General features: G+C 46.5%; 1 protein-coding gene and 1 long non-coding RNA gene across 7 annotated transcripts in view; one reads left to right on the forward strand and one right to left on the reverse strand.

Moving 5' to 3' along the window:
• TBXAS1 (thromboxane A synthase 1) overlaps positions 1–27,066 on the forward strand; it is a 173,922-nt gene that overhangs the window by 111,605 nt on the left and 35,251 nt on the right. For all 4 annotated transcript variants that reach the window (XM_006078778.4, XM_006078775.4, XM_006078777.4 and 1 more), the window contains exons 8-9: positions 668–798; positions 5,924–6,238. In XM_006078778.4, coding sequence (XP_006078840.3) covers positions 668–798; positions 5,924–6,238 — 446 coding nt within the window. The remainder of the gene's footprint in view (positions 1–667; positions 799–5,923; positions 6,239–27,066) is intronic.
• Positions 1–27,066, reverse strand: part of LOC123334815 — a 111,526-nt gene that overhangs the window by 55,877 nt on the left and 28,583 nt on the right. The gene's annotated exons all lie outside the window — the stretch shown is intronic.

Genomic DNA, 27,066 nt, shown 5'->3' on the forward strand with positions numbered 1-27,066 from the left:
GCTGTGTCATTTTGGTGCAGGCCCCTGCTCTTGAAGATGGGCAGAGCCTGCCGAGACATGCATGGATCAGAAGGGTCCTCTCCCCCAGCTCCCACGTGGGCCTGTGCACGGGAGACCCACTGTGAATGCTGAGAATCTGAACTGAGCCGCAGTCCCCAGGGACAGGCTTGGCCCCATGGTCCAGGCTGTCATCCAGGAGGGAATAAGTGGCAGCTCTGGGGAAAATGATCCAAAGGAAAAAACAAAAAATGCAAATGACCAGAAAGTTAAAAAAGGAGATCGGTTTCCACCGCTTGCTAAGACTTGAAATATGGCCTGCAATCTCTTCTTTCCTGATGAAATACAGAAATCTTGGACGCTCCTATCTAGGACTAGGGAAATTAACTTATAAACATGAGACTGGCTGCTTGAGGGCCAGATGGAAGTGGACCCTCAGTTGAAGCCCCACTTCCATCGTATAGACGTTTATCGAGCGCTTACTTCATTCAAGGAAGGGTGAGGAGTCCAGAGGTAGAACTCCACTCTGAGCAGCGGCAATTCAGAGGGGGAAGACAGGCCTTCAAAAGACTAATTCAAGGCCAGGGCTTGCTTCCTGGCAACAGGCATCTAATAGCCCTGGTTTATTCTCACCCTCTTTTCAATGCCACTTTTGTTTTTCTCTTTCAAGTATCATTTCCATCCATAATGGTCCCACTGGCCCGGATTTTGCCCAATAAGAACCGAGATGAACTGAATGGCTTTTTTAACAAACTCATTAGGAATGTGATTGCCTTGCGGGACCAGCAAGCAGCCGAAGAGGTAACGTATTTTAATAGGACACGGCGTCGGAATGGAACAGAAGCTAATTTGGCATCGCTGTCTGCTTTCTCTCCCTCCCCTCCCAGCCCCACACACTCATGCCATGCTGTCCTTCAGTGGCCTAGCACTTAGAGCTTGCCGGGGCAGCCAAGGGAGAGAAGGGGGGTGGTGGGGGGAGGCTGAGGAGGAACAAATAAGGAGAGAGAGGTGAAAGCAGGCAGGAAGGACGGCGGGGAGCAGCAGCCCAGAGCAATCTGTCCACCCTCTGACCCAGGGGAGTAGAATTAAAGCTGCCCTCCCCTCAAGCTCACAGGCCGCCTTATTTCAAGCATCACCCCCGGCACAGGTTATGGCCACCCCAGAGAATTTTCTAGATAAAGCTGCCCACATGTGCTTTTCATCAGTATATTATTTATATTGAAAAACAGCAAGATGGAGCTCTACCGCATGAACAGCATCGTTTTGAGAGGGGAGATCAGGCAGCTGTCACCAATCCCACAATCCCTCTCTGCACGGAGGGATGGAGGGTGTTACGGCAAAACGCATGGTTGAGGGCCCTCATGTGCTTCACTGAGAACTAGAAATTTCTTTCCCCTTTGTGGATATGCCCTGCGCTTGGCACACAGTAGGAATCGAGTAAATATCTGTTGATTGAACCTGGCTGAGAATAGAAATAGGAATGTTCAGTGTTAAGGAAAATAGTTTCAATATTGGATATGCTTGTGCATGTATAATACTATTCTTTATGGGCCTTACTCTAGTCAAGGAAACTGCTGAAAAGGAAAAAGCAGGGCTGAAATGTCTCTTCCTGAATTGGCTTGCATAAGATGTAGCTTTAAAAGTGTTTGCTCAGGCTTCCTGAGGTGCTCAGTGGTAAAGAATCTGCCAGCCAATGCTAGGGGATGTGGGTTCGATCCCTGGTCTGGGAAGATTCCACATGCCATGGAGCAGCTCAGCCAGTGCACCACAACTATCCAGCCTGTCCTCCAGAGCCTGGGAGCTGCAATTACAGAGCCCAAGAGCCTCAACTACTGAAGCCCCTGTGCCCTAGAGCCTGTGCTCTGCAACAAGAGAAGACGCCACAATGGGATACCTGCCTATCCCAACTAGAGAGTAACCCCCTACTCTTGTAGTGAGCCCGCACTCACTATAACTGGAGAAAAGCCCACGCAGCAACAAAGACCCAGCTCAACCAAAAATAGAAAGAAATAAAAGGGGCCTTCCCTGGTGGTCCATTGGTTAAGAATCTGCCTTCCAATGCAAGGGATGCAAGTTTGAACCCTGCTCGAGGAACTAAGATCCCACATTCCACCTGACAACTAAGCCACAACTAAGACCTGACACAGCCAAATAAACAAACATTTTAAAACATAAATAAAATGATTTTTTTAAGTGTTTTCTCAAAGACTGGGCAGGTCAGAGAGATTACCAAGGGAAGATGTGTGGTCCAGTGTCGCCGTGATGGCAGAAGATGAGATCAAGGCAGATGCAGTCAGTTAGTGGCCAGTCGCATGGAGTAGCCTCTACATGCCCAGCTTCACATTCTGGACACTGTGCAGCAAAGGTGTCCTTGTCCAGAAGGTGGGGGAAGGTGCAGGCAAGCTTGCCCTTTGGCCCATACCACTGGGAACTCAACCTGCCACCCTTCGAGGTATGAGAAGAATCAGTTCCTGGTGTCCTTGGCCCAGCTCTGCCATCTGAAAGGACAGAACATTCTTATCCAGGTCCATGCTCCTCCAGGGTGAGCCTGGGGAAGGAGGGATGAGCAAAGTCCCGTTTTCAAACCTTGATACTACTGTGAAGGCCTTCCTTCATGTGCGTGAGGTTTGTCACACACCCCTCCTACCCCCAGCCTGAAACCCACTGGTGGAGGAATCAGGCTGAAAATTCTCAAACTGTTTGCACCAAATAGCTTGCTAAGAGGTGAAGGGTTATTAAAGATCCAATTACTAGGATTGCCTCAAGCTTTTCCTTTTTTAAACTCAAGAGCTATTTGTTTCAAACAACGAGTTGATCTGAGAAAAACCTCCCAACCATGAATCCAGGACTGCCCATGTCAAGACAGAGCTATATGGTTACTAAGAAAACTTGCTTTAAACCCATCTAAACTCCGTAGACATTCCATCAAGCAGATGTGTGTTTGCGCAGTGGAAAATGCAGCACAGATGTTAAAAGGTAAATATTTTTCTAAGCTCTCGCCAATGGGTGGATTAGACACCTACATCTATCAGGGTGCGTATTTTTCTTGGATATAACCATAAACCAGCACTGTTGCAGGCCTAAATGGGCAGTGTTCAAATAGCCTCTGTGATACAGTGCGAATAAAAGGAACCCAGCAACACTAATGCTCCTCTCCAGCGCACAGGCCCCAGAGAGCCGCCCTTCCTCTGGCCTCTGGGGTTGGAGGTTAAGGCAGATTCCTATAAGGCTCGGCGGCCCTGAAGCAGCCTGGCTGGGCCGGGATGAAAGGAAAGGATGCCAGCTGCAGCTCTGCCCTAGGGTAGATCCAATGAGGTGGATGTGGCTTCACCCTCCCTTCCACCATTGTCCTCATGTGACTCCAGCAAAGCCACAAGCAAGCCTCGGAGATCTGAGGAGTTTCAAATGGGCGGATCAAGAGAGAGCCTGGGATGCTCTGGGGTCCCCGAGTGGCATCTGGAAGCCGAGAGAGCTCACCTCCCACTCATGCCATCGTGCCCGGCCCCGGGACCAGGATTAGAGTCTCAGATGTTGCCCAGGCAACAGGAAGGAAGCTGGGGAAAGTCAGCCCTTGTGGATGCTGTTTGGGAAGCAGATTGAGCAGGGCCAGGGTGGAAAGAGCGGGGCAAGGGCCATCCTCTCAGCCAATCCTATGCAAGCAGGCTGGCAGTATGTGGGGCCTTGCCTCCCTGAGTCTCAAGATTCTTGCGTCCCACAGGCTGAGCTGTGAGCCCCACTGGAATCTCTGCAGAAGACATCTTCCAACCAGCAGAGCTGCAAGGGTGTCATGACCCAAGGGTCTCATGACCCAAGGGTCTCATGATTTAAGGGGTCACGACCCAAGGGTCTCATGATCTAAGGGGCTCATGATCCAAGATTCCTGCTCCAAAGCATGCAATTATGAGTAAATCCAACACAGCTTTCCTCAAAATACACTTAGGACAATGCAGGTACATTAGTATTTGTGGAGTTGTTGATTGCAAACCTAACATGTGCTTGGCCCAGTACAGGCATGGGGTGGGGTTGGGGTGGGGCACAGGATCCGGCCCTGGAGATGCAAGCAACCCTGTGTGACCTGACAACCGCCTTTGTTGTTGTTGTTTAGTCACTAAGTCATATCTGACTCTTTGCGACCCCATGGACTGTAGCCCGCCAGGCTCCTTTGTTCATGGGATTTCCCAGGTGAGAATACTGGCGTGGGTTGCCATTTCCTTCTTCAAACAACCTCCTTAAAAGATGCTAATGTGTGTGACATAGATTACGGATTTGATAGAAATCCAGAAGCCAAAGAACTGAGAAAATGATGCAACAAGTCAAGAACTTTGAAATGATCATTTGTTTCTCTTGGTTCTAATACTTGCCTTTTTGGTGTTGAGTCCCATAGACTTCAGAACAGAGTAACCCATCAGTGGTCCTTCATCACATCCAAGAGCTGTTCAAAGAGGAGATGTGTCAGGAGCACACTTTGTCAATGTTAAAGTAAAAGTCTCTCAGTTGTGTCTGACTCTTGGAGATCCCATGGACTGAATTCTCCAGGCCAGAATACTGGAGTGGGTAGCCATTCCCTTCTCCAGGGGATGTTACCAAGTCAGGGATTGGACCCAGGGATGGAACCCAGGTCTCCTGCATTGCAGCAGATTCTTTACCAGCTGAGCTACCAGCAGTGTCAGTGCTAAAGGAATACATAAACACTCCATTGTTACACTTAGGGGTAGTGTAAATAGAGAGGATCTGCAAACTACTGATAAGGAAGAATGGGGAAATGGTAAGAAAGCTCTAACTTAAGTGGGGCGGGAGATTACTGAGGATAGAAGGGACCCAACCTGAGGAGGATGAGCAAAATGCAGGCTGGAGACTTGGAAGTCAGGCTTCTTCAGATGAGTTCCCTCCCCGCCCCCTGGTCCTGTGAACTCCCTGCTGTGACAAAAACTAGACACAGAAGTCCACCCTGGAGGGTGGGATGTGAACAATGGAGCACTTACTTTGATTTATATTTTAAATATTTATTTATTTGGCTACACCAGGGCAGGCGGGATCCTTAGTCGTGGCATGCAAACTCTTAGTCGCGGCATGTGGGCTCTACTTCCTTGACCAGGGGTTGAACCCAGGCCTCCTGCACTGGGAGCACAGAGTCTTCGCCCCTGGACCACCAGGGAAGTCTCTAATTTAATTCTATACGATGCTTGAATTGCTTTATTATCAGAAAACACAACCAACCAACCAACAATACAAACGCAGATGAAGGAAAATAATAAAAAACTCCCTGGTTTTCCCAGCTCCTTCAGCTCACCATGAACTGCTGGGTGAATGAGTGAGTGAAGTCGTTCAGTCGTGTCTGACTCTTTGAAACCCCATGGACTGTAGCCTACCAGGTTCCTCTGTCCATGGCATTTTCCAGGCAAGAATACTGGAGTAGGTTGCCATTTCCTTCTGCAGGAGATCTTCCCAACGCAAGGATTGAACCCAGGTCTCCCACATTGTAGGCAGACACTTTACCGTCTGAGCCACCAGGGAACTGCTGGCTAGGATGTTGCTAAACATTTTCTACATGTGGACACATGTAATCACAGACATTGTCCAGGTGCCATTCTTACAGACATGAGGTTCTGCTATACACACTGTTCAGCAACTTGCTCTCTTTACTTACCAACGCGGCTTAACATCTTCCTGAATCAGCCCAGCAAGAACGGCCTCATGCTGTACAGGCAGCAACACAGCCCGCTGCTGGCTGCACTCAGTGCTGTAATGAGGGACGGTGGGAGGGTGGGGTCCCAGGCTCCGCCCATCTCAGACAATCCCGCAAAGAAAATCCTCGTTCCTATTGACTCTTTGAAAGCTGAGTGTGCTCGTCTTCTTTTGTGCTGTGAGAGCGCTCTCTTATGTGACTCTAAGGCCCAAATGTGCGTTTTCTTCTTTCCTCCCTTAGAGGAGGAGAGATTTCCTCCAAATGGTCCAGGATGTGCGCCATTCTGCCGCCACCGTGGGCGTGGAGAACTTTGACATCGTCCGTCAGGTCTTTTCTGCCACCAAATGCCCAGCAAACCCTTCCCGGCGACACCCACCCAGACCCCTGTCCAAGCCTTTGAGTGTGGATGAGGTGGTGGGCCAGGCCTTCATCTTTCTCATTGCCGGCTACGAGATTGTCACCAACACGCTATCTTTCGCCACCTACCTCCTGGCCACCAACCCTGAGTGCCAAGAGAAGCTTCTAGAAGAGGTGGACAGTTTCAGCAAGAAACATGTGAGTACAGTCATATGTGTGGCTTTGTGTTCATCAAAATGAAACCTATTTTTGATAACTATCTTGCTAAAATCACATTTTAAGTGTATAAGCGTGCCGTGGCCCAACTTCTCCATCTCTCTGGGTTAATAAGTAAAATGGAGTAGTCAGAACAACACGGAGGAAAAAGAAAAAAGAATTGTTACATGCCTTCGCTGCCTGGGATGGTCCATGAACCAAGCCTGGCTCAGGGAAAATGCAGAACCCCAGGCAGTCAGAGGTCAAAGGTAAGGGAAAGGGAAGGAGACCTGGTTTCCCAACACTCTGTCTGCAGATTCTCCATGCTCAGGAAGGTGCGAGTCAGCCAGAAAATGGAGCCAAGTGGAAGACAGAAGCAGGCCTAAGGACAGGCCAAGTCAACGCAGGAGTGGAGATGGGGAGAGTGCTAGGGAAGGGGTCTGGGAATGGAGCGACTGAAACAGGGCTGGATTCTAGATATTCCTTCTAGATGGGGCTCCTCATTGCTGGACCAGAAGCAAACTTTAGGGTGCAGAGCTTGGCTACTTCTTCACATCATTTTTTCCTGGATGCTTATATATGCATTGCTTTAACTTATGAGCTGTTAAAGAAAGTCATTTAAAAAATCTGTGCTTTCAAAGGAAGACCACCGTAATAGAATCCTTTCTAATACATTCTGATGATGTAAGGACTATTACATTCACAATGTTGGGAGGAGAGCTGTTCCATTATAGGAACTGTCAGAATTTTTTTTCCATATATTGAGCTGAAAACTGATTCCCGGGAAATTCCACTTCCTTATTCCACTGGGGAAAGTATTGGGTTGGCTAAAAAGTTTGGTTTTTTTTGATGCAAGGTTAGCTTTTCTTTTGAAAACTGTGTTAACTGTGTTACTAGTTGCCTCAACTTCTGGCTCACCAAGAGCTTGTGGTCAACTTAAAGTCCTGTAATGTTTTGACATCTGCCGAGCCAGGTTTCCCCAATCCATTGCTTGGACTATTGATTTTCTGAGCCTAGATGCAAGAGTTTATATTTATCCTTATTACTGCTCAATTCAGTCAAAATAATTTTGAATCTTGATTCTGGCATCTGTCATATTATAATTCCTCCAGCTTTGTGTCATCTGGGACTTGCTCAGCATGTCTCCTATTTCATCCAAGTCATTGATTAAAGTGTTGAACAGGACAAGTCTTCCTTCCAGGTTGACATTGATCTATTAATCAATATTCTTTGGGCAGGGAGTCTCAACAAGTCATGAATTCAAATAATCCTACCACCTCCTCCCATCACCCATCTCATCCTATTTCATACATAGTTGTGTTTTTGTTTTCAGTTGAGATGGGGATGGAGGAAGGAACAAAGATAGTTGGGGTACATTTCTGCAAGAGAAAAATGGGGAGCTGAAGGTATATTAGGATGCTGTTCAGTTCAGTTCAGTCGCTCAGTCGTGTCCAACTCTTTGCGACCCCATGAATCGCAGCACGCCAGGCCTCCCTGTCCATCACCAACTCCCAGAGTTCACTCAGACTCATGTCCATCGAGTCGGTGATGCCATCCAGCCATCTCTGTCATCCCCTTTCCCTCCTGCCCCCAATCCCTCCCAGCATCAGAGTCTTTGCCAATGAGTCAACTCTTCGCATGAGGTGGCCAAAGTACTGGAGTTTCAGCTTTAGCATCATTCCTTTCAAAGAACACCCAGGGCTGATCTCCTTCAGAATGGATTGGTTGGATCTCCTTGCAGTCCAAGGGACCCTCAAGAGTCTTCTCCAACACCACAGTTCAAAAGCATCAATTCTTTGGTGCTCAGCTTTCTTCACAGTCCAACTCTCACATCCATACATGACCACTGGAAAAACCATAGCCTTGACTAGACAGACCTTTGTTGGCAAAGTAATGTCTCTGCTTTTCAATATGCTATCTAGGTTGGTCATAACTTTTCTTCCAAGAAGTAAGTGTCTTTTAATTTCATGGCTGCAGTCATCATCTGCAGTGATTTTGGATAGGGGTAGGTAACAAAACCCCAACCCAAACTGACTTAAGGACAAAAAAAAAAAAAAAAGGAGGGAGACGCTTATGAATACAGATAACTGAGCAGCTTAGGAATAGATGTTGTTGTTGTTTAGTCTCTAAGTTATATCCGACTCTTTGTGACCCCATGGACTGTAGCCTGCCAGACTCCTCGGTGCATGGGATTTTCCAGGCAAGAACATTGAAGCGCATTGCCATTTCCTTCTCCAGGGGCTCTTCCTGACCCAGGGATCAAACCTGCTTTTCCTGTATTGACAGGTAGATTCTTTGTCACTGAGCCACCAGGGAAGTCCAGTAATAGATGTGGCTTCAAACAAATCTTTATCTAGGCTCAAAGATGGGCTCTGGTCCTAGTTTCTCCCCACTTCTTGGCTGAGCTCTCTTCATATTGGTCCCATTCTCAGGTGTTACCTTCTCTTGAAACCCCAGGCAACCTGCTGAGAACATCTGGGAGACAGGCTTCCACTCATAACCAAAGGAGAAGAGTCTGTGACCCCAAATTCTCAGCAAGAGTCATTGGATTAACCCTGGTCAGAATGTTTAGATCACTGCCCATTCTTGAACAGACTATTGTGGCCAAGAGAACAGGGGCATGGGTGGGCTTAAGTCAATCCATCCTACCCTCAGAGTCAACTGTAGTCAAGTCCTATGACTAAGAACTTGGGAGCGGACACTCCAGCAGTTACTCCAGGAGGTGGTCAAAGCAGGAGAGGGAATTCGGCCCCCTGGTCTCAAATAAACCAGAAGGCAGGTCAAACTGAAGACTTTCAAGCATCTGGAGAGTGGTCAGCCATGTAGTGGACGTGGTGGTGGTTTGGAGAGGGGGCAACAGCTCTGAGAGGTAGAAGTCATGACTCACCTTCAGGGAATTGCCAATTAAAACAGTAGTCTGTGTCTATTACAACAGTACCTCCTTCCAAGTGAAATTCTCCAGGGCAAAAGAAGGCAGCACTTGATCGAGTCTAGAATGAATGATGTCATGGAGAGAGCTTGGGGCTCTAGGAGTCTGTCCCACAGCTACTCTGTAATTCCATCTTGTTATGTTCATCCATCAGGAGGATACAGAGCAAGTTTCCACACACCTGCATTCAGAGGCCTTAGACACACAACCCCTTAACTCTGAGGTGGCCTAAACTGACCTTGACCTTGAGGAGGGCAATACTATCTCACTTTACCCTGCATTCCTTCAAATCCCCCCAGCCTAGGATGGGGGCTTCTTTCCTCAGAGAACTACCTCCTATGGGACTGTGCAAAATGTGTGTGTGTGTGTGTGCATGTGTGTATGCATGCATGCATGTGCATTCATGCTCAGTCATGTCCAACTCTTTGTGACCTCCATGGACTGTAGCCCGCCAGGTTCCTCTGTCCGTGAAATTTTCCAGGCAAGAATAGTGGAGTGGTTTGCCATTTCCTTCTCCAGGGGAAGTTCCCCACACAGGGACAGAACCTGCATCTCTTGTGTCCCCTGAATGTTGCCAGTCAAATAAACAGATTTTAGGAGGTAAAGTTTCTCAAACTTTAGCGTACATAAAACCATCTAGGAAGTCTGTTAAGATGTAGAGTCCAGGGCCCTTTACACAGAGATTCTCCTTTCATAAGTCTGGGCCAGGGCCAATGAACTCCCATTTAAAATACATGTCCCAGGTGATTTTCTTGCAGATAGTCCCCGTTTCTACCTTGAGAATACAGCCTTTGTACCCAATGCCCTGCCCCAGCTGTGCAGGCTCCAAGATCATTTTCTCTATCCAGGTAACAGCTGGGACTGTCTCTGAAAAATGGGAATATATAGAACTGGCCTATAAATTAAATACATTTGGCAGTCACAATAGTGTTAATAGTTGTATAGCCTTGCACATGGTATACATGCAATAAATATTTTCAGGTTCTCTTTTTTTCTGTTCTTTTTTTTTTCTCTATAATCAGAGTTCTGTTAATATGGGCCATCTGTCAGAACATGGAAATGCAGATTAGCTGTTCACACATTAGATATTTTCCTGAAAATATTCCTGAAAATTTGCATGTAAAGTATGACTTGTGATAATTTTCCTGCTGGTTTCCATTCAACAAATATTTTTTGAGTGCCAGTTAATGCCAGAGTCAGGCTCCAGACATTGCACCCAAGAATGTTCTGACCTAGTTCTTCCATAATACCCCTGAGACCCCCACGCATCTCATTAGATGGTCTTCTCTTGTATTTGTCAATGAGATCATTAGATTTGAGCTTTTGAGTTTCTCTTCCCTAAGCCATACCATTTTTTAGCCCTATGAGAATCCAATGAAAGCTATGTTTTCTCCCCATGAAAAACCCTATGTGCACTGTCTCAGGATTCTTTCTGCTGACAGAGAATTCAACCCAGGTTGGCTCAGGAAGTTCATTTACCCATATAACTGAAAACTGTAGCATAAATCTACCTTCAGGTATGGCTTGACACAGGGTCAAACTCTGTCACTGAGACCCAGGTTGTCCTCTCTCCCCCCTCTCAGCTCTAATCATGCTGGGCATATGCCATTCTCACATAAGATCTCCCCTAATGGTCTCAAGACAGCTGTGTAACCAGTTTGTTCAATAGCCTGAACTAAGTGAAATATTGATACAAACATGGAATCCTTTTGTGCCTTCCCCCCCAATTATTTCTTTTAAAAATGCTCTGATGAATTGCCTTCCCTCTCCTGATGATATCTTGGACAGATTGCAAAGGTTTCAATTTCCTTTGCAATTAAATAGTTCAAAACAGTCTGGTCCAGTTTACAACTTCAGTCTCAGACCCAATTCAATGCCCTTAGCTCAGGATGACCTGTGGTCTGAGGAAGCTGTCTAGGGGAGGGGACTTGGTCTGTTCCTCCACCCTCCTTTCTCTCCTCCCTCTGATTCCTGGACCTCCATCTCCCCTCAGGGGTGGGCTTCTAACAAATCCCCAAATCCTGTCTAAAGGGGGTGTCTCTCAGCCCTTCCCCTGTGTTGCCCTCTGGTATGGAGCGGAAGCAGGCTGTCTCCTGAGACCGCCCCTTCCCCACAGCTCCCTGACAGAGGAGGGGCTCCTGCCTCACAGCTTCTGGGTGCTGGGGTCTCCTGGTGGCAGCCAACCCTCTTAGTGCTGGCAAGATGGCTCGAGCTGACCCATGACGCCTTGCACAGAATCTGAGTGGTCACACACCTTGGCTGTACCAACAGGGGCTGCTCCCTCAGCTGTCCCCTCTCTGAGCCCTGACATCTCTCTCCCATTACTTAGCCTTTGCTCAAATAAACAGAGGTAAAATGAACAACCGTGCTGCATGGGCAGGCAGCTCCTTAGAGAACCACAGCCAGACTAGGGGGGCTGCCCGACTCTCTACCTACAGCTCTTTTGGACCCCCTTCCGCCCACTGCCGTTTGACTCAGGACAGGAGAACTCTTCTCTAGGCTGAAGAATCCTTGCTCTGACAAGTCTTCCTTAAATCCCTCTCAACTTTTCATGGGCTGAGGATAGGGACAGCGTGAGAGCCCATTCAGCTCCAGGATGAAGAAGAGTCTCTTTCCTGGGGATCTCAGTGAAAGTCTCGCGGCATCTCACTGACAGAGATTGATTGGGTCATGCGTGCACCTCTCAGCCAATCACCTGGGCTCGGGGGAATACGACGCTTTGATTGGCTCAGACCTGGGTCACTCTCCTGGTCTTTGGTTCAGTTCAGTTCAGTCGCTCAGTCGTGTCCAGCTCTTTGCGACCCCATGAATCGCAGCACACCAGGCCTCCCTATCCATCACCAACTCCCGGAGTTCACCCAGACTCACATCCATCGAGTCAGTGATGCCATCCAGCCATCTCATCCTCTGTCGTCCCCTTCTCCTCCTGCCCCCAATCCCTCCCAGCATCTGAGTCTTTGCCAATGAGTCAACTCTTCGCATGAGGTGGCCAAAGTACTGGAGTTTCAGCTTTAGCATCATTCCTTCCAAAGAAATCCCAGAGCTGATCTCCTTCAGAATGGACTGGTTGGATCTCCTTGCAGTCCAAGGGACTCTCAAGAGTCTTCTCCAACACCACACTTCAAAAGCATCAATTCTTTGGCGCTCAGCCTTCTTCACAGTCCAACTCTCACATCCATACATGACCACAGGAAAAACCATAGCCTTGACTAGACGAACCTTTGTTGGCAAAGTAGTGTCTCTGCTTTTGAATATGCTGGACAAGGACTCAAATGGAGTCAGTTCCCAAATGCCCACTGCAAGGAACCCACAGTTCCCTGACAGGGGAGGGGCTCCTGCCTCACAGCTTACTAGAGTGGAGTGAATGGCTGCTGGGTGCCAGAAAACAGTGTCCATCCCTGTACCTAGAATCCATGGTTTCCAGATTAGAAGCTCCTCCTTTCAAATTACTGTTCTGCAATCACTCTCACCTTTGCTCTGAGCTTCTAAAAACTAGTTTTCCAGACTTGAAGGTACAAGTCCAACAGTGCTCAGTACTGCCAGCTCTTTTGCATTACTAAATGGTGTGTACTCCTAGCAAATGATGTGACCACTTCATACCAAGTGTCTGGTGATGTCCACAAAGCCAGCCAAGGCTTCTTTATTGATTAGAATGACACCCAGGTTGGCAGTTGGCCTTGTAGCATCCTTTCCCAGTGAAGACGGGAAATTGTCCATGGTAAGGTCACTGATGGAGAAGGCAATGGCACCTCACTCCAGTACTCTTGCCTGGAAAATCCCATGGACGGAGGAGCCTGGTAGGTTGCAGTTCATGGGGTCGCGGACAGTCAGACACGACTGAGCGACTTCACTTTCACTTTTCACTTTCATACATTGGAGAAGGAAATGGCAACCCACTCCAGTGTTCTTGCCTGGAGAATCCCAGGGACAGGGGAGCCTGGTGGGCTGCTGTCTATGGGGTCACACAGAGTCGGACACAACTGAAGCGACTTAGCAGCAGCAGCAGCAAGATCACTGATACAGGGACTCTCCTTGAACAGATTGAACATCTGGCAGATATAGGACTACTCGAAGGTCTTCCTTCACTATTGAGGATTATCTTAATACATGTTTTACAACCCACTTATTTAGTCTGGTAATACCCCACCTCTCACCATCCTTTTTGATTCAAATGGCCTTGATTACTTCTCTCTTTTCAGGGCAGAGATCTCTGTTCCAGATGTAAAACAACTATGTGTGTGCTCAGTGGCTGTGTCATGTCTGACTCTTTGGGACCCCGTGGATTGTAGCCCTCCATGCTCCTCTGTTCATGGAATTTCCCAGGCAAGAATACTGGAATGGATTGCCATTTCCTATTCTAGGGGATTTTCCTGACCCATGGATTGAACCCCTGTCTTCCGCATTTCCTGCATTAGCAGGTGGATTCTCTACCACTGAGCCACCTGGGAAGCCTGTAATATAGCTACAATCCATTCTCTAATGCGTGCCTAGGGCTACTTCTTTCTAGAACATGTATGTTTTCTCCAAAATCATTTGACATTGGAATTGTATATTTGGCTTCCCCTCCTTTCACAAAACCTTCTTTCTTAATTCACCAATCTCTTGGAGAGCTCTTGCTTTCCCCGTGCATTTCCTTATTCATCTTAAAGGGGAGGCACCTTCATTAAATTCAGTAGTGGAGGAGTAAGGAAAAATTTGTACCATTTGGACGACTCATAAAATTGAGAAAACACGCCAATTATTTAATAAGACCTCTGTACTATGGATGCTTCATTGTGTTCTCCAATATCTAATTTTGACAAGGATGAGAGGAGGGGGAAAAAAACTTCTTTCCATATAAATTGTTTTTGCTATAGCTTTAGCACTTTATGTTGAAATTATTGACTTTTGATCTGGCTAAACCATTCTCTTCTCTTCTTGTTGGTGCCGGACTGTGCCAGCCAAAATTTATGACCCATTTTCCTTCTGTTTAATTGTTGTTATAAATCTGCTGTGAAGAACCTAGTTGTAAATTTATCACAAATTGGACTAGATTGATATACAGCCTCTCTTTAGGATAATTTGAGCACAGTTATGCCTTAGAAGGAAGGCCAAATTCTTAACTTCTCTTGAGGAGCTGCTTTGTAACCATTATAAATACCTAATTAAATTACAACTTACTCTTTCTTTTTCTCTCAAGGATAAAAGAGCATTTCATGCTGGGTATTTCAGCTGATTAGCTCATACTGCTAATATGAGCAAGGCTGAGGATTTGTTCCTTGAAGTAGCCAGAGGATCTCAAAGGGAAAAAAGCATATTCTGTGGCTACACACACACACACACACACACACACACACACACAATGATTTCACTCCAACCACCTGTCCTTTGTCACAGCTGGTAGGATTGGGTGGAAAAAAATGTGACTATCTTAACACAAATTCTTACTATGGAAAAAAAAAAAAGTCTCCCAGTTTGTATTTCACTCAGGATTCTTGTCATAGGGAGTGTGTGTTCAGTCACTCAGCTGTGTCTGACTCTTTGCAACCCCATGGACTATAGCCCACCAGGCTCCTCTGTCCATGGAATTTTTCAGGCAAGAATACGGGTTGCCATTTCCTTCTCTCGGGGATCTTCTCGACCAGGGATTGAACCCACATCTCCTGCCTCTTCTGCATTGGCAGGTAGATTCTTTACCACTGCGCCACCTGGGAAGCCCTCACAGAGAGTAGGTGACTTTAAGATTCAAGTGAAAAACTGGAAATGGGTTTTTCCCCATCGAGAGGGTTTCCTGCCTTTGTCCAGGTCTGCCAGGGTCCTGCTGTTGGGCAGTTTAGAGGGAGTAAGCGGAGGTGTTCCCCACAGTTCAGTTACTCAGCCGCACAGGGCTTAGTGTCTCTTCTGTAAGCTTCCCTTTCCTACACATCCCACAATAGTACAACAGAATGCAAAGCAACAGGGTACGGAGAAAAAGACAGGAACAAAGAATAGCTTATGCCCCAAAGTCACACTGTGAAACAGACGAGAACTGGGACTTCAGCAGGCTGAGGGTAGCGGCGGTAGATTGTGGTACCAGCCTCAGAGTCTCAGAGTATAATATACATCGGAATCCCCAGGGGCTCTTGCTAAGCTGCAGGTTCCTGTGTAGTAGGTCTGGGGTGGGGCCTGAGACTCCGCATTTCCAACAAGTTCCCAGGTGATGCCAATGCTGCCAGTTCATGGCCCATGCTCTGTGCAGCCAGATTTTAAACCCTAAAGACTGCTCTCCCTCTGTTGTGATGCACATAGCAAATATTTATTCCCTGTGGTGGTTTAGGCGCTAAGTCGTGTCTGACTCTTGCAACCCCATGGATTGTAGCCCGTCAGGCTCCATGGGATTCTCCAGGCAAGAATACTGGAGTGGGTTGTCATTTCCTCCTCCGGGGATCTTCCCAACCCAGGGATTGAACCCTCACCTGTTGAGTCTCCTGCATTGGCAGGCAGATTCTTTACTGAACCACCAGGTTCAGTCAGTAAAGAATAAGTAAATAAATAAATTCTTTTATTTCTAATGATAGTTAAAGTACTGATGTTCTGCCAATGATTAACCTTTTGTTAATAAAGTAAAACAGATTCAAAATTACCCAACAACAATGGCACCACTCTCACTTGATTGAGTGAGGGATAAAGTGATGCAGGAATTACTCAGTCCTGGATGTGTCTTTAGTAGCATGTTACCCATAATCCTGGTGGCTCAGCTGGTAAAGAATCTGCCTGAAATGTGGGAGACCTGGGTTCAATCCCTGGGTTGGGAAGATCCCCTGGAGAAGGGAAAGGCTACCCACTCCAGTATTCTGGTCTGAAGAATTCCATGGACTTTATAGTCCATGGAGATGCAAAGAGTCAGACACAACTGAGTGATTTTCACTTTCATCCATAATCCTAAAATCATCTCAGTTCTTTAAATACAGTTGACCCTTGAACAACGAGGGGGTTAGGGTTGCCAACACCCTGCACAGTCAAAAATCTGAGAACTTTTGACTCCCCACCCCCCAAATTTAACTACTAAGAGCCTCCTGTTGACTGGAAGCCTTACTGATAACATAAGCATTCAATTAACATATATTTTGTATGTTAGGTTATACCCTATATTCTTACAGTAATCTAGAGAAAATAAAATGCTAAGAAAATCATAAGATTTCTAATTATTTTCATAAGATTCATTTAAAAATGTATAATCCTGTCCTGTATTTATCAATACTGTAAGTTTAGTTCATCTGTTTACAAGATGAATCATCCGTCAATACCTACATCGATATTGTCTTATCTGATACAAAACACTGTAGATGTTATAGGTACTGCTAACGCTGTACCTATAGGAAAAGAAATTCAAATGTATTTACAGGTATAATGATTCATGCATTAATATTGAAGAAGCAGCAATATGCTTGCTGTATGGTAGCCTACCATAATCAATACAATTGCTTCACAGTTCAGTTCAGTCGCTCAGTTGTGTCCAGTTCTGCGACGCTATGGCCTATGGCACGCCAGGCCTCCCTGTCCACCACCAACTCCCAGAGCCTGCTCAAACTCATGTGCATCAAGTCGGTGATTCCATCCAACCATCTCATCCTCTGTCGCCCCCTTCTCCTCCTGCCCTCAATCTTTCCCAGCATCAGGGTCTTTTCCAATGAGTCAGTTCTTCGCATCAGGTGGCCAAAGTATTGGAGTTTCAGCTTCAGCCTCAGTCCTTCCAATGAATATTCAGGATTGATTTCCTTTAGGATTGACTAGTTTGATCTCCTTGCAGTCCAAGGGACTCTCAAGAATCTTCTCCAACACCACAGTTCAAAAGCATCAATTCTTTGGCACTCAGCTTTCTTTATGGTCCAACTTACATCCATACATGACTACTGGAAAAACCATAGCTTTGACTAGATGGATCTTTGTTGGCAATGTAATGTCTCTGCTTCACAGCAGCCTGGCCTGTGTACTAATCATTATAAAGTTTTTATCATATATAGTATTACAGTCATATTCATAATACGGTATTGGAAACATTGTTATATTTTTTGAAAAACCACTGACCTGTGATGCTAGGCTGATACAGTGTCTTCAGTTATGGGAGAAGCATACTATAGATAATGTAATTCTTTGAAAGCAAAGTTACAAAACAGTATGAAGATAAGATTTTATATTAAATTTCACCTTTATGCCCATGGAAGAATAGACTAGTATCTATCCATCTATCTACTATCTATCTATATATTTTTTTGGGCAGTGCCATGCATCATGTGGGATCTTAGTTCCCTGACCAGGAATCAAACCCTTACCCTCTGTGTTGGAAGTACAGAGGCTTAACCACTAGACTGCCAAGGAAGTCCCAGTATCTACATATATTTTATGCATGTGTGACATACCTTTTTCTTAATTTTTTCAATATTACTAGGCTGTGTGATTTTGAGTTTTTTCAAATTGTCACAAATCTCCAAGAAATTTTTTCCAAAGTATTTATTAGAAAAAAATCTGCTTATATGTGGACCTGCGCAGATCAAACCTGTGTTGTTCAAGGGTCAACTCTTAATTTCCTTTAGGGGATATTTTGGAGGTGGGGGTAGGTTTTGAGTTAATTTAAAGTTGTTTCCAAGGCAGGTGAAGGTGGCAACCATAGCCTTCTCTTTGGATGCACGTATAGACTGGGGACCTGTCACATCCAGTAAGCACCCCCCGAGCAGCTGCACCTTTCAGGCAGGCACCATCTAGACCACAAACACCCCTTACCAGCCCTTGGTGTATACAGCAGCTCTGGGTGCCAATTGAGAGGCCATGGCAAAGGATCTTGGTCAAAGAGAATGTTCTTGATGCTCTCTCCCCAGGGGGCTACACTGTTTTCACTGCAGGAGCAAGAGCTGCAGTGGGGAGCCCTGGGATATATCCAACTTGACCACTTCCTGTCCTTCTCTCTGGAAGTGTCTGACCCAGAGAAGCAGACTCCCTCACTCTCCCCTGGCATCCCAACAACTAATATTAGAGCAGAGAAGTCTTGACAGTCTCCCTGGTGTGTGCCTGGATCTCCATCTTGTTAATTAGGATTTGTGGCTACTGCTTCCAAAGCACCAACTCTGGGAAGGAAGAAGGAAGACAGGATAGGAGGCATCTCTGTGCCCATCATTAGACAACTCAAGAATCCCCAGGGCAAGGTGAACAGCCAACCTGGATTGGGGGGACAGAGACCCCAGTTTTCAAGTTCTCAGATACACACACCACCCAGGGCTCAAATGCTTCCACATTGACTGAAGATGTCCAAAGACACAGCATGTGTTAATTGCTCAGTTGTGTCTGACTCTTTTGTGACCCCATGGACGGTAGCCCACTAGGCTCCTCTGTCCATGGAATTCTCTAGGCAAGAATACTGGAGTGGGTTACCATTTCCTTCTCCAGGGCATCTTCCCGACAGAGGGATCCAACCCTCAGGGTCTCCTGCATTGCAGGCGGATTCTTTACCATCTGATGGCCAAAGTGACCCATGGGGAAACTGACCTGCCCTGACTTTGAACTGCCCCCAGGGACCTCAGCAATGGCAGCCACATCCCCAGGACTTGTGCCATCCAGAACTCAGAGATCTGGGCGGCTCCCTGGCCTCTTCCTCTCTTTCCAGTCCCTTCTCATCTACCCCATCTCTCTGTTTCCTCTCCTCTCTTCAACGTCCACAGCACCTCTTAGCCTTCTTGCTCTCTCTCTTTCTCTGAGTCTTGTTCTGGCTCTCTTCCCCAGACCCAGAGAGATACAGAAGCTTTCCCGCTCCACCCCATGACCCAGTGCCCACTTGGGATCCTCTGGCCGTCCCAGAAGCCTGTACCCACACGGCGATGTCCTGCGTGTGTGCACTGTGGGTGGGCAAGTGGAAGGCTGACTGAGAGCTGGAAGGACTTGCAAGTGTGTTTTCTGGGCAGCCCGGCCAAGTGTGGCACGACAGCACAGTGAAGTGTGGTGAATTTTCAGCAATTAATGCTCCAACTCCCACCTCCCCTGAGTCCCTGCAGAGCAGTTCTGTCTCGGCAGAGGAGAGGTGACCTGCAAAGAGATGCTTCCCCCGGGAATGGGCCACACCAATCAGCACAGATTTTGGTGTCTTTCATGTGGCGACTCAGAGTATTTTATATTCAATATCTGGGCCTCTAGAGGGGCCGGGCTTTGCAAAGCAAATAAGCCAGTGGTGTTGGTTCACATCAATCCAGAAAAGCAAGAATTTAAAAATAAACTTGGGAAGGTGAACGCCACAGGTGAAGCTCAGTGTTCGGCAGGTCCACTTGGCACTGAACTGGATTCTCAACTGCACGGCTCATTTATTTAACTGCTGCTCACATTATGGGCTTTTAAGACATCAAAAGTCTGTGTTTTATTCCCAAAAATTAGATTCTGAAATATTAAATAAACACACACTTTAAAAAAAACACACTTCAGTGGACTCTATTGGCTAGTTGTGGAGCAGGAACCTCAGAATGGTGACATCCTGGGCAAATGTAAAGACTTTCTTGATCCACCCATCACTGGGCATCACATTCTGCCATTAGGAGGTGCTTCCTTTGTCTCAATGCTTATCCCTTATTAAATGCCACTGCTCCTGGGAGGGGTGCTGTAATCAAGTCCCCACCAGATTGTTATTCCCATGAGAGCAGGGGCTCTACTTGGCATGCTGGTGTATCCCAGGCTCTCCAACAGTGCCTGGCATGCAGGAGGCTTGTGGCAAATAAATGTTGAATGAATGAATGTATGTTTGTGTGTGAGTGCTTGCTTAGTTGTGTCTGACTCTTTGTGACCCCATGGACTGCAGCCCACCAGGCTCCTCTGTCCATGGGATTATCCTGGCAGGATAATGGAATGGGTTGCCATTTTCTTCTCCAGGGGATCTTACCGACCCAGGGATCGAAAGCCCCGTCTCTTGAATCTCCTGCAATGGCTGGTGGATTCTTTACCACTGAGCCACCTAGGAAGCCTGAATGAATGTTTGCTTCTTTTCTAACTGGAGACTAACTGAAAGCAAACTTGAGGTGGGGAGGCATAGGGAGGTCCTGCATGCTGGACGGAAGGAAGCAGACCAGAGTCAGAGAGAGAAGGCACTGCCAAGGGATATGCAGGCAGATGAGAGCAGCGCTCAAAGCCCCTGTAGACCTACAGTCTTGTTCCCGCAAGGCTCCCATGGGGCCCAGAGCCTGTCATGCCAAGGAAAGGATGGAACCTGAGCCCTCAGGCTGCAAGGGACCTTAGAGCTTAGGTAGAACAGCCTCCCACCCAGGACTAGTATCTGAGAGAAGATCATGCCCCTCTGCTTGAATGCTCCCAGGAACAGCAAACTCACTATCTATCATCTTCCCTTTAGCCTTGATAAAGCTCTTCCTTATGGAGGGTTGAACTCTGCCTCGGCTGACAGCCCACCCACTAGCCCTTGTTCCACTTCTCTCTCAGTTCATGGTATTTGTCCACTAGCAGTCAGCAAATTAATAGTTTCTGCCAGGAGGCAACTTCCACACTCACTAATAGCCAGTCACTGGGCATCTCAGAGACAGAAAGAGGAAGGAAAATTGAGAAATCAGTAGAGAATAAAGAGACCTTTCTAAAATGTTTGCTTGTGGTCCAGACATTCAATTTACTCTGTTTTCTGGTAAGACTGTTTAGCCCCAGGACTGTGGGCAGTATTATGGGTCGCTTTTTTTTTTCAGCATTAGAGCTGAATATGATATGTGTGAAAAATATCAACCACGTGAGCCTGTTACTCCAGGCATAGGAATATTCCAGATCACAGGGACTATTTGGCTCCCCTAGGAATTGCAATGTGTAAGGTTTATAAAGTTAAGCACTTAAGAATTCTGTCTTTAAAATTTAAATATTTAGATTGGGTCTCTAGGACACAAAAGGCAATGCTGGTTTCTCGCTTGCTTAATTTGATTTTTTTTTCCTTCCTTTTTGGTAGCACAAGTTGTTTTTCAAAGCCTCATTCCTTGAATGTTCCCTATAGGAGGAATGTAATTAAACTCCACTGGCCTCCCCCTGCTGGGACCAAACTGGGGCCAGAGCTGTAGGAAGCATGAGGCAGATACCCTGTGAAAAGATGCCTTATTATAAAGATGAGAAGAGAATCACCTTCCCTCCAGTTATGAACAAGATGCTTTAGAAAGCCATCCAGGCTCCTTTTGCAATGGGCTTAGTCTCCAAGACATTTTAATTAGTCATTTAAGACTGCAAGAAAGAGGATCAACTCCTCACCTCCTTAGCAGTAGACAGGGACTTCAGCTCCACGAGAAACTGGTTCAAGTGGCTGAGGAGGTGGGAGGCCCGGTCGGAGGGGGTTCTCGACAAAGGACAGACTTTTTCATGGAAACGGCACAGCTAGGTATCGTGCCCTGTCATTCTCTATGTTTGAGGTCCCATTTCTTGAAGGTGGTTCTCAGCCCTCCTGGGGGACAGGCATCACCTTTTACTGGGACACCTGGAGGTGGCAGAGCCAAGAATCACTCACTGAGAGAGGGGCTCCCGAGCACACACAGGCCAAACCTCGACTTCTCTCTGATCCAGGAGCAATGCCGCTCCACCTGGAAGGGCTAGGCTCAGCCCTGCCCAGTGTCCACATGAAACACAGAACTGCCACTTGCTGGCAGTGTGATGTGGTGACTGGCATCATCTCTTTGTTCCTCAATTTTCCATATCTGTGAAATAGGAATTGCAACAATGTGTAGCTCGTAAGGCTGTTGAAAGGGCTATTGGACCAAATCCATGTATGATTCTGGGCACAGTGTCTGGGTATGTGTATGTGGGTATAGATGTGTGTGTGTGTGTGTGTGTGTGTGTGTGTGTTTATTGTTGTTGTTTAGTTGCTAGGACATGTCCAACTCTGTAGCCCACTAGGCTTCTCTGTCCATGGGATTCTCCAGGCAAGAATATGAGTGGATTGCCATTTCCTCTTCCCAGGCATCTTCCTGAGCCAGGGATCGATCCCATGTCTCCTGCATTGCAGGCGGATTCTTTACCAGCTGAGCCCCCAGGGAAGCCCCGTATTCTTTGGTAAAGAGCAGGAAATGAGCATCTGAGATGTTTGTCTTGCAGCCTCACTGCCAGTCTGCTCCCCACGCCCCCACCTCATCTGTCAGTCCCTGGTGCTGCGGTGGAGAGGAGCACTGTCCTCTCTCTCCCTGGGTCTCTATTAGATGCTATTAGATGCTCTCCCGGCTGCAGCCAATCGCTAACAGCTGCTGAGGCCATTCATTTTCATTTCAGTTAAGGAGAGTCCTTGGATGGTCAGGAGCCAGGGAACAGCCCTGCAGCCTGAGACTGGGGAGATACTGCCCTCCCTTCACCCAGAAGGAGGCTCTTCTCATCTGACCCCTCCCTGACATCACCGCTGCACATGGCTGCTCTCCTCAGAGGCCATCAGAGCAGGACCATCCCCTCCCCAAATTCCCAGAGCCTCCGACTGAAGTGGGCTGAGCCCTGGTGTTACAGAGCACAGCCCAGCCCACCTCTAGGCAGAATCAGACTTACAGGAACTAGAGACTTCCTCACACTTCCTTCTCTTACCCATAGGGCAGCTCGGAGCAAGGACCCAGTGCAAATCATGGCCCAGGGGTATCCCACCTCCCCGAGAATGTCCTAAAAAATCTCACCTGCTTGGATCCACCCCCCAAGGTTCTGACTAGTTGGACCAGGCATCCTTTTCTTTAAAAGCCCCCAGGTGACTCTAAGATGCAGCCAGGTGAAGAACCATTGCCATACTCCTGTGAGGTGTGTTTGTTGTTGTTGTTCAGTCACTCAGTCATGTCTGACTCTTTGCAACCCCATGGACTGCAGTACATCAGGCTTCCCTGTCCTTCACCATCTCCCAGAGTTTGCTCAAAGTCACATCCATTGAGTCAATGATGCCATCCAACCATCTCATCCTCTGTCACCCCCTTCTCCTCCTGCCTTCAATCTTTCCCAGCATCAGGGTCTTTTCCAATGAGTCGGCTCTTCATATCAGGTGGCCAAAGTATTGGAGCTTCAGCTTCAGCCTCAGTCCTTCCAATGAATATTCAGGGTTGATTTTCTTTAGGGTTGACTGGTTTGATCTCCTTGCTGTCCCAGGGACTCTCAAGAGTCTTCTCCAACACCACAGTTGGAAAGCATCAAATTTTGGGCATTCAGCCTTCTTTATGGTCCAACTCTCACATCCATAAATGACTACTGGAAAAACCATAGCTTTGACTATACAGACCTTTGTCGGCAAAGTGATGTCTCTGCTTTTTAACACGCTCTCTAGGTTTGTCATAGCTTTTCTTCCAAGCAGCAAGCGTCTACAAAAACTTAACTTTAATAGTGACCTTGGGTTGCTTTCTTAAGGATAAGACTAATTTTATAAATACAATGCATAATGACTAGAGCTGCTTTTTGGTTTTTAGACAAGTCACTCATCAGACCACCAGAAAGTAGTGGGTTTTCTGTGATTGTGCTGTCGTTCAGATCCAGCCCATCTAGAGAGCGAAGAAACAAAGGCCATGCCTGGAGAGAACCACTCGGTGGCGGTTCTGAAATACTGAACAGACCAGCTTGTTTGATAGCACCTCCTAGAGTTACGGTCCCTGGATCTGGAGGCTACCAAACCCAAGAGGTCATCTGGTCTGTGCCCCGCCTCCAGGGGCAGGATGGGCTATTTCTCCATCATACAGACAAGAGGACGGAGCCCCAGGGAGGTTCTTTCAGGCCAAGTGTTATCTCTGAAATGAAAGGGGTGTGTTTCTGGCTGCTCTGAGCCTTCCCCTCCTGCATCCTCTCACCTTCCCCTGAAAAGCTCCTTTAATGGTTCCCCAGCCTGCGCGCACATTAGTGATTTGTAGACCCACAAGATACTAATTACGATGGTCACCGCCATCATCATCGTAACAGTAAACATTTATGGAGCACCATAATTATTCATCATAAATTTTACATGGTAAATAAACCTGATCTAACTCTATAAAGAAAGAGGCCCTTGCAAACCGAGAATACCACATTAATTAGAAAACTCCCATAAGTTTTCTAACGCGTCAGGTTCCATGACACATGGAACACAGGAAATGCGTCAGTTTCCATGACATTCGCGCCTACCATTCAGCGGTTTTGTTTCTGGGCCTGATTTCTGGTGAGTCCCTTGTACAGTGTCAGGGCCATCGTCCATCTTCCCCGCTCTCAGTCTGTGGCCTGTGGCCAGCTGTAACCCTCTGCTGTTTATGTGAGCTGTGTTAAGGTCCGCTGCAGAAACACTCATGGCCAACTTGCTTTTTTCTTTTCATTTATTTATGCTTGCGCTGGACCTCTGTGGCTGCACTGGGGCTCTCCCTAGTTGCGGAGAGTAGGGGCCACTCTCTAGCTGCAGCGTGAGGGCTTCTCACTGCAGTGGAGCACAGGCTTTAGTAGTTGGGGCATGTGGGCTCAGTAGTTGTGGCGTACGGGCTTAGTTGCTCCCCGGAAGGTGGAATCCTCCCAGTCCAGGGATCGAACTCACGTCTCCTGCATTGGCAGGTGGATTCCTATCCACTGTACCACCAGGGAAATCCATCCAACTTGTTTCTATCCAGGAGTGATCCTTAGGGATCAAGTGCTCAATACTGACTAATATTGATCATAATTATGATGGAAATAAGAAGAATCACTATTCACTGGACACATGCTCTGTGTCTGGTGCTGGGCCAAGCAATTCTAACAACCAATTGGATATTTTCTAAATACAGAAAATAATTTCCAATTTAGAGATTAGGAAACTGAAACTCGAAGATTACATGTCTCGCTCAAAGTGGAAGCAGAATCCAGATTTGAACTCAGATCCATGGGCTCAGAATTTCTCCGTGTTGTCTTGGGAATGGCCACTTGGTCTGCAGGAGATTGTTCTATGAGAGCAGATGGTTGGCCAGAGTGGTTTAGCCACTTTGGAACACATCTGTGACCGTATTACTAGCATCGTAACAGTGGGGTCTCTACCAGGGTGTTTGGGAATCCCCAAAGTCATCGTCTTTTGGGCATTCCCTCCCTGTCCTCTGCCAAGTACCTAAGGACATTATCAGAATAAATGCCTTTTTTGCTTGGATCTTTGGCTTTGAAAAACTAAGAAATCCTAGTAAGTCAAGATGTGTTGGTCTTTACCATAAAAGCAACAAATAAATCAATTTATTTCAACAACAAATAAACAGATCAAACAACATAAAAATCCATAGCAAAAGAAAGGGGAAAAAAAACCCTAAGCCAAGAAGTACATTTCTTTTTACTTAACATTTGACCAATTTACAATCTCCTCATCTGCCCTTGGGTGTCTTAAAATAAAATTCTATTGATATTTCCATGTAAAAAATTTTTTTCCATGTAAAATCTACTACATCATGAATCCCTCTATCATTCTGTCCCTTGAGTTTCAGAGAGACAGATTCTTCCTTTGGGAATAAGTCATGTGTCAAGCTTGTCATTTATTACCATGTCTAGCAAAGTTTTTCTTCCTGTCCCTCAAATTTTAGCTTCAAGCCCACTTAATAATGTCTGTGAATATCCTGACAAACATCCTTCTTAGGTGCCATGAGATTTCTGGTGACACAGACCATAATCGAGCAAAAAAAAAAAAAAAAGAATCCTATCCCTTGTTAGCATCAAAAGACTATCCATGGATTTCCCTTGCAGTCCAGTGGCTTAGAATCCATCTTGCAATGCAGGGGACGAAGGTTTGATCCTTGGTCTGGGAATTAAGGTCCTACAGGTAGCAACTAGAACTTGACAGAGCCGAATAAACAAATAGTTGTTCAGTTGCCTAGTCATGTCCAATTCTGACTCCATGGACTGCAGCACGCCAGGCTTCCCTGTCCTTCACTGTCTCCCGGAGTTTGCTCAAACTCACATCCATTGAGTCAGTGATGCCATCCAACCATCTCATCCTCTGTCAGCCCCTTCTCCTCCCACCTTCAATCTTTCCCAGCATCAGGGTCTTTTCTAATGACTCGGCTCTTCTCATCAGGTGGCCAAAGTATTGGAGCTTCAGCATCAGTCCTCCAGTGAATATTCAGGATTGATTTCCTTTAGGATACATGAATACTGGAAAGACCTAGCTTTGACTATATGGACATTTGTTGGGAAAGTGATGTCTCTGCTTTTTAATACGTTGGCTAGGTTTATCATAGCTTTTCTTCCAAGGAGCAAGTGTCTTTTAATTTCATGGCTGCAGTCACATTCTGCTGCAATTTTGGAGCACAAGAAAATAAAGTTAATCACTGTTTCCATTTTTCCCCTATCTATTTGCCATGATGTGATGGGACTGGATATCATGATGTTAGTTTTCTGAATGTTGAGTGTTAAGCCAGCTTTTTAAAAATAAATAAAATAAAAATAGGAAAAAAATTTTAAAGAGTATCCTGTTAACATCCATACTTACTTTCCTTTTCAACATTGGAATAAGGATGAAAACATCCTTATTCCTCCAAATATTTTTCCTTATTCCTCCATGCCTCCAAATCTTTTTCCTACAACTTGAAAGCCTTGGAGATGCAATCAACTTTCTTCTGAAGAGGTCATTCATGTCCAGGTGAATCAGTTGAATTGAGAAGTGGCCTATGGGTTTAATCCATCTCATCAGGTGCTCCCTCTTGAACAGAAATTTCTAGAAATCAGCACGTCCTAGTTGTCCAGGTTAGGTCATTAGAGGCCTCTCCCTCATCAACTGGGAAAACCAGTGATCAGAAAAGCAACAGATTTCCCCCTTAGAACTTGTCTTCCTTAGTCATTTTCAGAAAGTCAGGAGTCAGCAACCTGAGAAGGAATTTCACACATCCTCCCCTTCCTCCTCCTCCTCCTCTCATTTTCTTAGGCAGAATGACATGCTCTGCTTGTTGACCCCTTGACAAGCTCAGCTGTTGACACCCTGAGTGCAGGGTCCTCTCGGTCCTTACCTCTGGGCACACTG

Source organism: Bubalus bubalis, chromosome 8 (assembly GCF_019923935.1).
Source record: "Bubalus bubalis isolate 160015118507 breed Murrah chromosome 8, NDDB_SH_1, whole genome shotgun sequence".
In the NCBI taxonomy this organism is placed as follows: domain Eukaryota; kingdom Metazoa; phylum Chordata; class Mammalia; order Artiodactyla; family Bovidae; genus Bubalus; species Bubalus bubalis.